The 17,489-nt window shown below is 43.2% G+C and overlaps 1 protein-coding gene across 1 annotated transcript in view; it reads left to right on the top strand.

Annotated features, from left to right (window-relative positions):
- The window catches only part of LOC104626706 (exportin-6), a 26,222-nt gene that overhangs the window by 2,263 nt on the left and 6,470 nt on the right, over positions 1-17,489 (top strand). Inside the window, exons 3-8 of the mRNA XM_010294701.1 lie at positions 2,468-2,665; positions 5,327-5,486; positions 5,894-5,971; positions 11,186-11,639; positions 14,734-14,860; positions 15,644-15,753. Coding sequence (XP_010293003.1) covers positions 2,468-2,665; positions 5,327-5,486; positions 5,894-5,971; positions 11,186-11,639; positions 14,734-14,860; positions 15,644-15,753 — 1,127 coding nt within the window. The remainder of the gene's footprint in view (positions 1-2,467; positions 2,666-5,326; positions 5,487-5,893; positions 5,972-11,185; positions 11,640-14,733; positions 14,861-15,643; positions 15,754-17,489) is intronic.

Raw genomic sequence — 17,489 nt, forward strand, 5'->3', positions numbered from 1 at the left:
GTTTGGTCAATGTTACACCTCACCCTGGTCCATTTTGTGGCCTGTGCGTTATGTCCTTGGCTGGGTTGGCAGCCTGAGCTGTGCCCCTAAATCAGGGGGATTTATATCCTTTGCAGTGTGCCACTTTTTAGATAGAGCAAACAACTCTGTTCTTAAAAGTTACGTTGTTTTGACAAATCATCATGACTTCTTCACTTAAAATGTTCACTATATTTATCTGAGATTGCATAGGGAATTTGGACTTGATCTGCAGACTGAATCTGGTTTGCCTTCCTCTCAAAAAGGGGTAATCATGACAAATGGCATGGGAGTTGTTCCCTGCTCTGGGGATGGGTGTCACACAGCCGCAGCCTGCAATAATTAAACCAATTTTTATGAAGTTGAAAACATGTTTGATTGCTGAGCCTCTGCTTCTCATGGAGGGCGGGGGGGAAGCAGTGCTGAAAAAATAATTGTGCACAGAACTAAGCAGAACAAAGAAATCACTGTCCAAGTGTAAAGTCAGGGACATGAGTCCACAGCTCAGCTGAGAGATCAGGATCTCTCCATTGAGGAGCTTGAGCCTCCAAACTTAACTACTGTCGTGCTGCGCATTTGACTGGTCCTCATAGCCGTAGTCTGTCGTAGGCTGCAACTTCCTCAGCCTTCAGCTGTCTGGGAGTGATGAATGTCAGTAAAAGCATGTATATAAACACAAGGATCCTTCCCAAAACTTCCTGAGAATGTTGCATTTTCTAGAATGCCTAGGAAGTTAATAATGGATCCGGAATAAAAATCTTCATGCTCCTTTTTTCCAGATGAACCGTTTTCACTTCCTGCTTTTGGGAAGGAGAACGTCTTTCCCCAAAATATTTCACAGGTGGAGAAAACTGCCACTTTCTGGTCAAATGAGTAGGACAAAACTCAGTGAGTGTTAAAGCATGAGTATTTTAAAGCTAAAGCTTCTTGCAGTTTTATTGAGGGTTCTGAAATTCTTATTCTGGACTTGCATCGAGGAAGTCTCATTTGGTTGGGTCATCGTTGTGTTTAAGCAATACTTCTGGATCGTCTCCGCGAGAAAACCCAAAAAACAACCTCTCTGAGGAACTTAATGTATAAACATACCTCTGTACCTCCACACTGTGAACCGGTACCTCTGTACCGTACGTCCGTACTGTGAATTGGATCTGCTTTGACCATAAATAATCTTCCATTTTCTGCCACAAACCCTTTGCAGTATCTCCTGCTTTTGGGTTCTCCAAGCTATATGCCTGCAGGTGGGTACAGATAGTGCCTCAGCAGCAAGCCTCCTCAGTAAGTTATCCTTAGAGGCTCAGCTCCTAATGCTCCAGAGCCCCTAAATGGGATCGTAGCGTGGCAGGAAAGCAATTTGCAACTCTGCCTTCTTACAGATTTTGTCTGGCTTTAAGTGGACTAAAAGCTTTCTGTTAAAGTGGTGCCCTGTCACTGCAAGGCAGTCACTCTGACGGCGGCCTTCCAGCTTAGCTTCAGGAGACCCGGGTGGCATCAGTCATCTAAAACTGAACTTGCTTCCCCTCTCTTTTTTTTTTTTTTCTGCTTCATACAAGGCTATGCTTCCCCCTCTAAAGGGGAAAATCTAGGTGTCCAGGGTTAAAAGATAGTGGAAATACTTTTTTATATGCGTGCCAACTAGTTCTGCTTGATGCAAAACCAGTTAAAAAGGTAACATGCTAGTTGCTGTCACTTGTCAGTTAATAGAGATAGATGGTGTACTCAAAGAGATATTGGTAGCAGTTTCTGGGGCATCGAAACCCACCTTATGTGCAACACTGGTGTTGGAGGGCTGCTACACATCTGATACGCTTGTGGTGGAGGTGGGTTTTTGGGGGTTTTTGTTAGTGCTTGTCTTTATACACTGTGTGGCTTCTAAGAGGCATGGTCAGTGAGTTTTGTTGGGTAGCTTGAGCCATCGCTGTCTTCGGTTGCCCAGGTTCCCCATTAGGTAGCAAAGCTTATTCCAAGTTAGTGGTGCAGGGCTTGCCCTCTAAGCTGCTCCTGTTCTGCCTAGTTAGTTTGCACCTCTGCATGTTGTTAAAGATGTCAGGGTTGGTACCGGACTGCTGAGCAGTTAGAGCATCTCAAATTTCAGCTCTTTGCCCAGCGAGCCCGTGTCAGAACTCTAACAAAAGAGAAACATCTTCTGTTTAACCTGCTAATACCTGCTTGTTTCTACAGGTCTGCCCACGGCAGCAGAGAAGGTTGAACTACATCAAATATAGGTGCTCAAAAGGCAGTCAGTCTTGGGCGGTGAGGGGCCTGGATAGATTTGAAGGCTGTAGGCTCTTCCCTGGCTGTGCATCGCGGCAAGCACCGGCAGCCCTGGGGCATAAGCAGCCGCTCTGCCTGATGCTCTGTCCCTGCGTTATGTGTCCGTGTTGTCGCGCTGTGTAACTTCCGTGAAGCATGTCCCAGTTCAGCTCATTTGGGAGGTCTGTTTCTTTTCCAGAACCTAATCAATAAGATGTGGCTCGGGGTCCCATCGCAAGACAAAATGGAGATCCGCAGCTGCCTGCCCAAGCTCCTTCTAGCTCACCATAAAACTCTGCCTTACTTCATCAGGAACAAACTCTGCAAAGTCATTGTGGATATTGGCCGACAAGACTGGCCCATGTTCTACCATGACTTTTTCACTAACATCTTGCAGGTAAGAAGTTTCTAAAAAGAAAACTTGGTTTCATTCACAGGGAGGCATTATTTTGTTTCCTTGAGTAGTGACTTCCCTTGATGAAGGTTAAGTAATTACATGGAAAACAAAGCTGCTTCTTAATTTCCTTTTTAATTTTGCGAATGACCCTTAGCTTCCTACATGTTACATTTCTTTCTACTGATAAAAGGTTTTTTTGACAAAGGAACAATACTATGCAACAAGTATCAACTGCACTTTGAATTTTAAATATTTAGGCGTAGTTGTTGAAAATGTAGGGATTGTGGGTTGTTCTTTAAAGAAAAAAGTCCCTACCACTATGGATGCATCGCTGGATGATTTTCAGAAGTTTCTGAATGTGGCTGTTGAAGATTTTTTTCACCTAATAGCCACAGATAGCCTAAAATCTTTGGTACCTCATCGTGTAAAGTCACTAATGGAACGTTGGTGGCGTGTTTAAGAGGGCTCTTGCAGTAAGACTAGAGTAAGGATTTGAGGATCCTGGGTGAGACGGTGCCATTAGTTTGAATGTTGGTTGTAATTCGGTATCTCCACAGTGAAGCCTGAGCCAGGCTAACAGCTCACTGCTGCTGGAACCTAACTAGGCTAGTGCAAACCTCCTCTTTTGGTTTGAGTACTTTGTTTCCAGGTCTCTTAAAATTGTTCATAATTGGCTTGGAGAAACTGAGTGTAAACTGAAGTGCTGCACAGTCTTTTTCTGCTGACATAATTACATGATTTTTGTGCAGCTCTGCCCCCAGACAAGCCACAAGGTACTTATTGACCCCCAAAAAAAAAAGAAAATCAAAGTCCAGGAGTGTGAGGAGTTAAGACAAATAGATCTAGTTTTAATTGCAAAATTTAAAAAATGCTTCCGTGGCATACAGAGCGTGTTACTAACTGGTGTAATCTCTTTTCAGATAGTTTTCAGTAATCATGTAGTGCAACATGCTGCGTTTTTTTTCCTGGATTGTCAGTTTGACAATAAGTACTCTGAGACAGCTGTCTACACTTACAGTTTCGCTTTCATTTCACCTGCATCTGCAACTGGATTCCTGACCTTCTACTTGCTTTTCTAGCACTTTGGGGGTTATCTTAAGTGATTGCAGAGCCCACTTTGGGTATTTTAGGCCTCTCCTTATGAACTCTGCTTCAGAGGGAAATGTACCCATAAATTAATTTTTATAGCAGACACCTCCAAAAATGATCAGAGAAAGTGGAAGAAAAACACTAATACTGAACTTCAAGACGTCAAAATAAAGAGTAGCAGCACAGGAGCAGAATAACTTGCTTTTAGAGTTGCCGATGAGTCCTCTCTCAAGACTTTCTTCTGAGACAATTTGAAGCAACTGTTTGATTCTTTAGCATTAACTTGTATCCCAGTAGTCTCGAAAACCTTTGCTGAGCCATTGGATGGCTGGAGAAGAGAACTAACTTGGACTGTTGTGGTGGTGTTAGGCAAAACCAATAATTTTACATAAAGTGCTACTTCTTTAGAGGTATGAAATTTGTTTAATGTTACTGAAGTGCCAGTGCACGGTATTGCTGGTATTGTCAGCAAATACTCTGAGAGAAGATGTTAAGTCTCTTTGCAACTTACTAACAAGTTGTGTATTTAATTTAATTTTCTTTTTTAGCGCTCTGCTCCCGTGCCATTGTGCTTCCTTTCTGAAAGCCAACATACATCTAGACTAAGAGCTTTTAGATGGGCTTTTCCCCCCGTGTATTTCACCAAACTGTGTAGCCTTAGCAGCGTTAACTCGGCATGTCTCTGGTTTGGTGGGTCAAGGAGATTAGAACCGAGGTCAGCCTGTGTTACAGAATTTGTGACTTCAAAGCTTACTTGTAGTAAGTGTGATTGGCTTGAGGCTTTTTCTCCCATAGGGAGTAGCACATGAATTGTGTTGGATGTTCCAGGTCAACAGAGAAGAGCAGCATTGAATTTCAGCTGAAAATAAAACTTTGTCCCACTTGAATGTGTCTTTAATATCCCAGTGGCTAATGAAGGCAAAAATCATTGCTTCCCCCGGTCCTGTTCCTGCGCGTTCTGTCTGTGGTGGGAGTCACTCTTAGGGTAAATGTGATTTCCAGTTTGAGGTGCGATACAGATGCAAGGAGAGTTTCTGTCCCTTAGTGGTGTTCCTCTGTCAGCCAATATTGGCTGCAGCTCTTTGTATGGGTAGGGATGGGCTTTTTAAAGGGAAACTGCTCGACTGATGGTACGGTTCCATCAGGACTGATGGGCTCGGGCTGACCTGAGCGTGGCTGCAGTGGCAGCCCTGTTACGTGGTGAAACCACTGATGCTGAGGCAATTCTGAGAAGTGGTGATGTCAGCAGAAGGCAGTAAACAGAAGGAACAAACCGTTGCTCGTAAACATGCTGGAAGAGAGAACGTGTACAATGACATTATGAAAGCTCTCTTGAAACCCCAAGGATTTCCATGGCACTTGAACTGTTGCAACACTGTAGATCAGTATCTCAGAAAATCCAGTATTTGCAGTTCTCTTCCCTCAACATGCAGTGCTGCAAACTGTGGGAACTGGTACTCGCTCAGTCTTGAAGCACTTGTAAACTGATAGTGTTACTAACCCCCTGCTTGTCAGCTGATAGCTTTGCAGAATGTTACCATCACATGTTGCATTCATGTGTTTTCCTCTCAGTTAATTCAGTCTCCTGTGACCACTCCTCTGGGACTGATCATGTTGAAAACTACTTCAGAAGAACTGGCATGTCCGCGGGAAGATCTTAGCGTAGCCCGGAAAGAAGAGCTACGCAAGCTGCTCCTAGACCAGGTGCAAACAGTGCTTGGGCTCCTCACAGGTATGAGTAAATGCACTTCCAGCGTTGAAATAAATGTCATCCTTTACCATCCCGAAGATGCTAGTGAGCTTGCATGTTCTGGATTCAGTGAAGCAACGTGTGGATGATGTAGAGGCTGCTCCTGCAGTTTGAACACTCAACCCTTGGGCATTTGGGTCAGCTTACTATGAAACCAGCTTGTGTAGCAGAGCAGCTGTATAGCCACATATGTCCCCCTCTTTACGAAGAGGGATTGAGATGGTGTGTCTAAGCACTTGGTAATTTCTTTGGGCTCACTAAGAGAAGACAACGTTCCTTGTCAAAGCACTAAAGATGTATTCTACTGAAGTTCTTTTGCAGTCTCCAGTGCGTTTGTTGGATCAATCTGTCTTTTAGCAGGCTGTTCTGAAAAATATCTCTTTGGCCAGGTATTTTGGAGAGCATCTGGGACAAACACAGCGTTACTGCTGCCACTCCACCACCATCCCCAACTTCAGGAGAAAGTGGTAAGGATGGCCAAAGCTACAAGATGATATTTCCATGTGCTTAAACTTGCAATATCAGGCATAGATTCCTTCCTTTACTGTCTAACCTCTTGTAATAAGCCTTTCGTAAAGCTTTTCATAGGCCAACAAATTTCTGGTCAGAAAGTCAAACCTTACATGAAGAAGCTATTTCCACAGCAGGGGATGCCCCACTGAAAATGCCACCTCATTGAAAAGTGCACGTGTAGCTTCTTGTCCTCAGGTGGCAAAAAGCTTTCTGAAGTGTCAGTGCAAAATGCTGTAACGTCAGTGAGTTGGCATTGTCGTCTATGAATTTTGGCTGTAAGAACGTCAAAAGCCAAACTTGGAGCAAAACTGAAGCTCTAGCCAAAAAAAAACGTGGCTAGGGCTTTGTGTATATATATATTGTGAAAGTTTGTTTTCTGCTTATTTTCTGTTAGTCTTTTGTGTGGGTGTATATCTGATCTAAACTTATTTACATATATATTTCTTAGCTACCCTCAAAAATAGAGAATATATTTCTATGTCCTTGTACTTGGCGCACATATCACCCTGTTAAGGCTCAATAGGGGATAGACGTATAGGGTCACCCCAGGCATAACGCTGACCTTGACGGCTACCAGTTTCGCTTGTGCCTTGATGTAACATGGTTCATTGTTACATTCAGCTCACCCAAGCATTGTCCAGCAGATTGTGGTGTCTTTGTTCCTGCTTCTTGGGAAACAAAGCAAGAAGCGACACCATGATGCAGTGAAATCAATACATTGCCTGATCTTGGCTTTCTCTGCTTTTAACAAGGAAAAAGAAGGATTTAGGGTCTGGCAACCTGTAATAACCCGGCTGTGCATAGAGAGAAGATGAAACACTTGTGGGTCAGTTATTTCTTTCTCCAGGGTCGTAGTGATACCAAGTTGTGCTCGGCGCAGTGTGTTCTGTGAGTTAACACAGTTGTCTCGCTTGTCTTTGGGACCTTAAACAGTTAATTGGGAGTTGCAGATCACTTCCTTGTGGCCAGATTGCACTAGTCAGCTTAAGACAGCTGCCTGTGATAATGTTTTGTTAATATTTTGGTTAGTGTTAAAACTTCCACGTTTAGGTTTGAGCAGATTTTCAAGTGCTTCTTTCCTGTAGAAGAGCTTAAGACACTTTTATATTTATATACAAAACATAAGACTAAATGGGAAGAAATATTTCCTTGGGTTTGGGCGGGGGTGGGTTTTGCTGTAGCTAGCAAAAGTTTAGGGGGGGGGAATTAACAGAAAAGAATAAAACTTATAGTATCACTTGGCAAGAGTGAACATGGGGCTTGGAGAGGGCAGGAGCAGCAGTTTCTCCCACCCTGGCAGCAAGAGCCTTAGCACTTTGACGTGACGTTGAGTAAGATTGGGGTCTTCCACAGTAAAAAGATACGTTAGTATCAACTATTGGTAGCAAGCGCCTCGGTGGCCAAGAATGATGCTGTATCTGTACAAAACAGCTTGAATTGCTCGGCGAGCCCAGGTGCGTGCTAGCAGATGCTGGTTAACGCAGGCACATCCAAGGCCATGCCCGCAGGAGGGGGTACTGCACCGTGAACAGCAAGTTCCAGAATTATCTTGGGAGAAAACTAACACTGCTTTGTTCTGAGGTGCTAGTAACTTAAGCTAGAAAAATCTCTGTTTTGTTGTCCAGAGTTGCAGCAAAAAAATAACCAGTGGAACAAATTCTGGGCTGACGGTCGGTGGAAGCCTGTCTGAGATGTCCTCTCAGTTCCTCGGTGAATTGCTGTTGCTTCTGCTGAGACAGCTTTTCATCCACCTGTGTAGTCACCTTGTGACTTTAGATCATGTTTCTCAAAGTGGAAGTATGATGCATGTCTGTTCTGGGTCTTTCCTTTCTCCCCTTTCAGGCAAAACAAACAAACAAACTTCTTGCACAGCGTATTTTCAAGATAATTGTTAGCAATTATGACTACACTGATGGTTCCTTTAGAAGTTCAGGCTTAATGTCATTGGGTCCTGCCTGTGCAAACTTGTTTATTTGAAACTTTCCGGGTTTTTTTTTTTCTGTGCTCTGCCTTAACTACACTTTACATGTTCAAACTGGTTGTGTTTCAAGTTCTTGAAGTCCAAAAGGAAGAGCACTGAGTGCTTCCCTCCTGTTCACTTTCTGTGTTTTGTGAAGGACACTTTTTTTTCTTTCTTTATTAATGAAATGTCCCTTGGGTCTCTATTTGGTGATACGATCAGTCAAAAGATTCACAGAGTAGAGTTAAGAGCATTGATGGGGTTGCTAACACGGAGAACCTACGGGGCTTAAAGCTGGATGCACAAGTCAGTAGCAGCGAGCGGCAGTCGTGGCTTTGCTCATCTACTGGTCTTTGGAGAGAGACAAATGCATCTTTGGAAGGTGAACTATGGGACGAACGTGGGTTTAGTGAAACTTTGCCATTAAATCCTGCGATGAAGATCTTTCTCTGTCATTACAAGTGTTCCAAAAGGCAAAATAAGCTTAAGAGTCCCTATAAATGTTTAATATCTTCCGTCAGAACCAAAACCTCTTTAGGAGCTTGGAAAACCTATGCTGCTTTTTTTGCACAGGGAAGCAGAGTGAAATGATTACTTGCAAGTCTTGCACAGTTTTTAAATATCACTTGGAGACAATGTTAAACTCATTTCTCATACCACTTAAGCAAAAGAACTCTGATAGTGTCCTATGTTAGGAAACATTTGAGTTATTGCACCAGTATAGAATTCACTCAGCAATAATCTTTAAGCCTCCAAATGTTGTCTTTGCATGATTTATAGCTCTTTACTTGATGAATCCCTTCCTCAGGCATGTTCATTCAGCTCTGATAAACAAATGAGTAACAGGAATGTTTGCTGCTGCTTCTGCAGAACTAGCCTGATCCCAGCCCCTCACTAAGAGTTTTCTCCTTGTGAGTGAGTGCAGTTGATCCTGTAAATTTATCCCCTGTTTGCAAAGACACCAAATAGAACTGAAAAATCCCTTACAGGGACCTAATTTACAGTTTCTGATGTTGATGGATTAAAAGATGAGAATGTATGATTCTCATTTTTTTTTTCTTTGTGGAGTTTGCTGGACTGGACATTTGAAAGAAGAATGTCTGCTTCTGTAAAAGCACAATGCGAGCAGCTCTTGCACTGCAGCTTATGTGTAGTTGTGACTGTTACCATGGGGGTTCTTTAATAATAAGACTAAGTGCAGGATTATCGAATTCAGCTGAAGTAGCCTGATGCTTTAATTTTCTGGAGCAGAGGAGAAAGAGGCAATGATAAGGTATGGCAGGGAGTTACAAATATAGTGATGTAAGACCTTGATCTTGATGAACAGTGGAGACTGAAGAGGAATCTGTTCATCATGCGTACTTTTGAGTACTCTGGAAATAGCTCAGTAAATCATACCTGTTATTTTTGTACTGCTAGTGTGTTGGGTCATTTCACTTTCCGAAAAAAGTTACATTTTCCCAGGAGAACTTTTAAGTTCTGTAATGTAGCAAGTGCCTGTGGATTTCTAAAGGTGAAGAGATTATTTGTACTCAAGGAAGAGAAGTGTATCGAATAACCTGGGGAAGGTGAATGGGTTTTCAGCATGTGGTCTGTGGAAGTCTGCAAGTTAGTGGGCAGCATCTGTGGGAAAGGGCAGCCCAGCCAGTGGTGTCTGCTTGGATTTCCATAAAGCTTTCAACAAGGCTTCTCACTAAAAGCTTTTTGAGAAAGCAAAGGCCATCAGGGATAAGGGGGTCTCTGGATTGTTGATTAATTGGTTAGAAGGTAGGAGATTAAAGGTAAGTGGAAGTGGTCCCCTCTTACCATGAGGGGGGAGGTCACCTGTGGAGTACTGCTTGGGACTGTGCTCATGGACGTACTTGCTAGAGACCTTGGGGAAAAAGGCTGAGTAAAGAAACAAGGAGGCTTGCCAACGGCACCAAGATGGTCCGAATGGTGAGAAAGAAGGTACTACTGAAGAGCTGCAGGAAGATCTTGCACGTTTCTGGGCCCATGGAAGATGAAACACAATACAGATAAGTATAACCTGTGTTTGGGCAGGGAGAGCGATACTCATGCCAATTCATGGGCTCCAAACTTGCCTTCAGTATGCAGGATTAACTTCTGAGTGTTATACCAGCTCATTCTACAAAAATTTCAGATGGGTAGCAGTCAAAAATAGATATCTGCTATGGTGCTGTATGGAATTAATGTTCATCTACACCTTGAATAGTGGCTGCAGTTCCTGATCTTCCTATGTGTAGACTAGAAATGAAAGCTTTGTAGAAGGGCAGTAAAGGTGATGGAGAGTCTTGAATGGCTTCCATGTGTGTAACGAGGAAAGTAGTATTCTTCATTCTCTCAAAGAAATTGAGAGTGAGGAGCTGCAATGGAAACCTGCTGAGTGACATGTAGAAGGTGAATGGAAAGAGATTCTTTCTTTTCCCTCTTTGGGTACAGGAGGTAGGAAATGAAAGTAGCAGCTGACAGGCCCCAAAGAAAAACCAGCTTTACACAATGTATGGTTAAGCTGTGGAACTCTGCCACAGGATGTCACAAATAGTCAGTTTATGTGGTGTAGAGTCATAGAAGATAAATCCTGAGGGTCTGCAGAATTCTTCAAACCCCGCCTGGCTTGGGAAAGCTTTGTAATGTGAGCAGTTGGAGGCTGGGGAATGTGATCTGTGCCTGCTGTCAGCTTCTGGTCACTGAGAAAAGGTATGGTACTAAGTAGGCTTTTTGGTCTGACTTGGAACATCTGCTCTTACATCGTCCACAAGCTATCATATGCAAGCAGAAGCAACTCCTGACAAGGTTCAGTGTAACATGAGTGTACCAGAACTTGTGCAAGCCTACGTCAAGGGTACTCAGCCTTGTGAGGGGAGTGAGTTTTACAAGAAATTCCTAAAATACAGCCCATGGCGTTGCTATCTTCCAAAACACTATGTGCTTGTGCTTCCCAGGAAGGCTAGAAGGGCTGTGTGAAGCTGCTGCTTAAATTTTTGCTCGCTTGATCAGCTGATCTGACCTGATGTGAGATCTGAACAAACCTTCAGAAAATTCCTGAATGCAAAAATGGCTAGTTCATCTCAGGCAAATCTTTGTATGCCAACTTGCTGGATGCCCCAGGCTCTGATGGCTTTTGCTTTGTAGCCAGGGCTGGCAGTTGCACCACTTGAAGCTAATTGCCCTGATTTATAATGAAGATGTGTGCTTTATTTCCTAGGTGACCTGTTAAGTAGCCTGTTGCAGAGTCCCAGTGCAGCCAAATTATTGAACCAGCCAATCCCCATCCTTGACACAGAAAGTGAATATATATGTTCCCTGGCACTGGAGTGCCTGGCACACCTCTTCAGCTGGATCCCTTTGTCTACTAGTATCACCCCATCACTCCTCACCACCATTTTCCACTTTGCTCGCTTTGGCTGCGACACCCGCGTTCGGAAGATGTCTTCTGTCAACGGCAGCAGCCAAAACTCGGTGTTGGGACAGGAGCGTGGCCGACTTGGCATCTTGGCTATGTCTTGCATCAACGAACTGATGTCCAAGAACTGCGTGCCTATGGAGTTTGAAGAGTATTTGCTACGGATGTTCCAGCAGACTTTCTACCTCCTGCAGAAGATTGCCAAGGAGAACAACGCCCATACGGTGAAGAGCCGGCTAGAGGAACTGGATGAAAGGTAAGAGCAATCAAACAGCTAAGTAGCTGTGCTAGGGCCTCTTGCTTTCTAAAGGGCTGTCTTTGATTATTTTGCGGTCATGCATGGTGTGTCTAATGGCCTTTTTTTCAGAGTACTGTGCTGGGGGAGACGAGCAGAAAGGTAGGTGCCTGCAGGTAAGGTTCTGGTAAGGGGCTGAGTTTGCTAAGGGACCGTGATGGCACAGGTTTGTATTCTTTCCTGTCCTCTTCCTCCCCTTCCCCCCGTTCGTTACTGTTTGACTGCAGGTCTGAGGTGGCACAAGAGCTGAACCTGCCCTTCATTCAGTTGTAACAGAAAACAGAAGAGGCTCAGTGAGGTAAAGGCATTGCAGTATTCCCTTTCCTGGTCGGTATCTGCCTTCTCTGCTTAAACTCAAACATACAAAGAGTGGGTAGATATTCTGCGAGTCCTGACTTGAAAGAAAATAGAAGTAGTTTCCTACCCTTCATTGAGATGTGACGATTTCTGATTGCTTTTTTATTTTTACTTCTTGTATTTTTAAACATCACTAAAAGAAGTGGCAGCATTTTGGTCCAGAAAGTTCCTACCATCCTTGTTGCCTAAAACAACTCTTTTTATATCGGATATTCTTACTTGTAGGAGAGAAAGTGAGACTTGTCTTGCTGTTGTGTTGAGTGGTTGAATCCATGTGTTGGCAGGGTGGTGGAAGAGGTGATGACTTGATGCTGCCTTTGGTTGCAGGCCTGCTGCCATGGGAAGGCTGGCAGACTGGTGCTAACATTGGCAAATAAGTTGCCACTGTGCGAATGTGCTCAGTATCTTGCTACGGATACGTGATGGTGGAAGAAAAGATTTCTGGTGCTGCTGTGTGTAAAATTTCTATTCCCAGAAGCAGCGGCAAGGCTTTTGAGTTTTTGGGATTTTTTGTTCTTGTTTTTATATCCGCTCAACAGAAAAAAAGAAATTTAGGAAAAAGAACTGTGGGTCCGTTTGTAGAGATGATTTGCATGTTTCTTCCATAAAATTCCCTTTTTCGATATCTTTAGATATACGTATAACTTTGGGATGGTAAATCTAGATTAATCATGACTTCTGTTTAGCAGTGAATTGTACGTGCTCGTTTTTTCACTAACTTGTTCTGGCTTCAGTATCGCTCGCTTCCATAAGATGTGTAGAGATCTGCCACCTTTGCATACAAGATATGCGCACAGAGAGACAGCAGTTACACTCTGGATTTCAGAAAAGCTCTCCTGGAAACCCACTATCCTTTGCTTAACTTTGTTCTGTCTTTTACGGCCAACATCAGCAAGCGGTCTTCACTGGCAAGGCTGTGGAAGGTCTGTAGCTGCGTTGGCCTTCACAGAGGTGGTATTGCCATAGCGTTATGTTCTGCCGCTTACACATGTTATCCACAGGGATTCTTGGTGTCTGTAACTGCAAGGCCCCTCTTTATTCATTGCTAAGTTCGGAAATAGGGATGTAACTAAGATGTTCTGGAGGCTGGCGTGATCTAGCTGGCTTCTGGAGGAGTGGAGCTGATTCTGTCCTCTCCGTGGAAAAGGATGCGAGGATTTTCCTGTTGTCACCTAAGGGCATAGCTATACTTTTATGTCCGTAACTAAAAAACTTTCCGCATGAAAGTGTCATCTTGGGTTGGACTAACAAAATCTGAACGAAATTGGCACTGAAGAAACTAACTTCGGTAGATTGCTGTCTTCAGAACCTGCTTGCTCTTGGGTCCGTTCCTTCCCTTCCTCTCGTGGTGCAGGTTATTTTTGTTCTGTTACAAAATCAGTGTGGTCTTGAACAGTTGGTACTGCCAAACTAGTCCAGAAAAAGAGTAAGCTTGAACTGTCTTTTGCTTTATTTGTGTTCGGCTTCAATGTAAAGATGCCAAAATATGGAAATGGCTAGGAAGGATCCAAGCAATGGCTCAGTGTTGGCAGAAGGGGCTTTGGGGGTGGTAGAGCTAGGAGCCAAGTAATATTTCACGGGTCTCACATCAAAGTCTCTTTAGAAAATAAAAAAGAATGAAGGGGTGTTTGGGTCTGGTAGCTTTACTTCTGAAGTGTTTGATCTGTGATCAGGTATGTTTAGTGGTCTCCTGCAAGCAGGCAGTGCCAGATAAAAAGGATTTAGTCTTTTTGCATATTCATAGTATTGTGTGGTTTGTAGGCTTATAAAAACAATGCTTCTGGTCTTGAGTGAGTTTTCATTAAAGACTGGGGTTCCTCCTCCAAAAAAAGTTTGCGGAAGGGAAGAGCAAGGCAGTGCCATAAAACCAGACTGTTCGTGCGTGTCTGAAGAGGATTTCTAACCTTGACGAAGCCTGTGTTGTGCAGGGCGTGTTCTTATTCCCCGATACAAGTTTTACCCCACTGTGGTCTTTGTAATTTTTCCCTAGCTGCGTACTCAAGAACCCTCGGTGCTTGCACCGAGTTCGTGCTCTTGCTGGACTCCCTGAAATTTTGGTAGCAGGTTTCTTTTTGGACCTTTGCTTTGTACAGTCCCAAGCACTGAGTAGTCCCATGCTTTGGAGGAGGATTTGTCTTTATAGTCTTAATTCAGTCGCAAAAGCCTGGACTCAGTTCAGAAACTTCTGGATAGTTGATCTGCGCTGCAGAAGAAACCATCCTTTCCAGCTCTCAACTCCACAGCTCTCCCACCACCCCGTGTTAATTTAACACGTGTATTGCTAACTCCTGCATTAACCTCTTGCTTCCAGCCGAATTCCTCGGTGGTACAGTTTATTTCACTAATCTTATCTACATCAGTAAGATGACCCTTGCTGTTAAGTTACTTCTCTAGGGTGGGAGGGATTGTGCTTATTTGCAGGCCTGGTTGAACTCAATGATATTGATCTGAATATTAAAGTTGCTTTTGACTAGACTGTCTTTTCTGCTGTTTCAGGTATTAATGGAATGAAGGGTTGCCCGTCCTGTAGGTAATTGTTGCAGGGCTTTATATTTCAATTGTTCTACTGGCTGTTAATTGTAACTTTCTTCTTAATGAAAGGATTTTTGGGTGAATTTTATCACTATTTCACTGAAACTGCTTTCCCTTGTGGCATCCTTCCTGTTTTCTCAATTGTGTTTTCTCCTTTCCCTTGTAGCTACATTGAGAAGTTTACGGATTTTCTCCGTCTCTTTGTGAGCGTCCACCTACGAAGAATTGAATCCTACTCCCAGTTCCCAGTGGTTGAATTTCTGGCACTGTTGTTCAAATATACTTTTCATCAGGTACAGCCCTGCGACATTGTTTTCCCTCTGTCTGTTCTGTTGTCTTGTACAGCAGGGCTAGTTTGTTTTCCCCAGCAAAGTTAATACCTAAAGTTAGCCCAGAAAAAAAAAAGCAATTAACTTGTCTTACTGGCACTTCCCCAGTAGTGCTGGGGACTTGGAAAGGGCTGAAAGTTCTCTTGGATTTAGTTGGAGCCAGGGGTCACGTGTAGTGACCTTGCAAGAACAGCTTGTCTGGTGTTTAACTTTGCTTCTGCTTTTATTTTTTGCTAGTCCTTGGGATGGACAGTGTTGTCTGGAAAAATCTCTCTAGCTTGCTTGTTTTGTGTTTGGGGATGCTTTTCTTTCTCCTGAATCTGCTGCTTTTACTGTATCTGAGGCTTTCCTTGTAACTTTTAGTACTTAAAAAAAAAAAAATCTGTTGCTTTTGGTACGTGTTGCCTTGCTGTAGAAGCTGTCACAATGCAACTCAGCCCTATTTACCCCCAAAAGTGAATAATGACAAGGAAGCAGATCTATAAAATGCTAGGAGCTGATGCAGCAAGCCATGAGGTGGGTTAATGCTGAGACCAGCCTTGTAATTCCTGGGTTCTCACCCTTGTGCAAAAGCTCTTGCTCATCTTTCGATGGCTATAAATTTCTCCAGTGACCTCCTAGAAATTCTTCAATAAGGCAAGAAGTTCTTCCTGTGGATTGAAGTGCATGCTAACTTGTATTTTCATTGTGTGAGATCAATCTCGCCAATAACTTGCAATATTCATTGTGAACTTTGGTGTATTTCAGCCTACCCATGAAGGTTACTTTTCTTGCTTAGACATCTGGACACTTTTCTTGGACTATCTGACTAGCAAAATTAAAAGTCGTCTGGCAGACAAAGAAGCAGTACTCAACAGGTAAGCGGCCAGGAAGCTGTCAGGATGTGACAGCTACAAAGAGACTTCATGGTCACCATGGAAGGACTATGAGAAATAAGCTATTGCGTACGTGTGGTTGAGTCCTTTTTCTAAAATCATAAAGTGTAAGAAGTGTAAACTTCCATGTTTCACACTCATTCAAGAGAATGCAGAGTGAGCAAGTTAGGGTAGAAAAACTGTCACCTGTGTTGCGTGTGAACCTAGGAGCCAGAGGAATAAAGCTTTGCAGTCTAAAATAGAACTGTTAACACAGCTTAGCAGATTTCAAAGCACATTTTAGTACATATTAGAGGAGGAGACCGCAGAGTAAGTTGCCTGGTAAGTATTCAGACAGCTCATACAACTAATTCAATGAATTGGGGGGAAAAAAGTTATTTCATTATGAGTTTAAAAGTCCTGTTCAAATGGAGGATGTGTTTCTGAGAAATATTGATGAGACTGGAAGTTCCACTTGCTTACCTCTGATGCTAGTTGTGTGTATCAATTACCACAGTGGCTGGCAGCTCTTCCTTTGTAGATGCTGTACCCTGAAATCGGTGGCTCTCTTAACAAAAGTCCCTTTGCTGCCATTTTAAAAAATCTGGTGAATATACTGGTACCTTGGTCAAGTTCTGGAGGCTTCGAAGTGCCTTGGCTTTTGCCACATTACCTTCTGCTAAGTGCAGAGGGAAGGTGCTTTCCCTTGAGCACACTAAATCCAAGAGTTTGGTTTTTGAAAGGCAGCTTGGCATCATAACCACAAAGAACAAATGTGGAACTGGCTTACATCAGACGACTCTCTTCCTTTCAGCATGGGAGCTGTGGTTTTTTTAATTTCTCAAGTGGCAGGTATTTGCACTTTGTTATAAGTTGTTCCTAATTTGCTGCGCTCTGCTTAATGCTGTTGAACTCTGCCTTGGCCTTGTGCTTTCTTCATCTCACTAATGTGGACGTAATGTGTTATCTTCATGTCAAATAGTTTGTTATGGGGAGGTATGTCAGACTATAAACAAACAAACAAAATAATCCTGTAAGTGGTTGAGAATTGTACTGTTTTGTAAAAACTACCTGTCCTTAGTGACAGCTTCTATAGCTACAACTTCCTGTGCGCTCTCAGATGTGTAAATGCTGCAGTTTGACAGCGTGGGAGTGGTTGCACCACAGGAGCACAGATGAAGTTTCCTGTTCTGTGGTTTATAAACTTCGCCTTTTGTACTCATTACAACATTTACTACTGGATACGTTGCCAAATCCAGAGTTATGTCATCTGGTGATGGAAAAGATGGTAGTTCAGCCACCTTGCAGAGAGAGCTTTCAGCTGCTTAGCTACTGACACAGCTGACTAGGCTGACACTTGGGTGCATCATGCTCTGAATCTCTGTTAGTGTATGCTAATGCCTAATTTTCCAACCTGATGTCACCTAGAGAAGAACATGACTTTTTACATCGCACCCCAGCTGTTTTGAGAAAGGTTTTAAAAACCTCCAATCAAACCAAAGCCCCTCGAAATCCCCAACTTTAACATTCACCAGGAATGATTGCATGCTGGCGTGGCTCTGTGCTAAATTTGCAACTTGGCCTTATTCTTAGGTGGTCAGTGAGGAGGGTCTTCTGTGCTCTGTACCAGCTTCACAGCTCTGAGATGAGCAGATATCTTTCAGTGACATGTCTTTAGTGTTACAGTAGAAGTAGAAAAAAGTGCTGGCTTTGTTTCAGAGGACAAGGACCTGAATTCT

This window comes from Phaethon lepturus, unplaced genomic scaffold (genome assembly GCF_000687285.1).
Source record: "Phaethon lepturus isolate BGI_N335 unplaced genomic scaffold, ASM68728v1 scaffold46880, whole genome shotgun sequence".
In the NCBI taxonomy this organism is placed as follows: Eukaryota; Metazoa; Chordata; class Aves; order Phaethontiformes; family Phaethontidae; genus Phaethon; species Phaethon lepturus.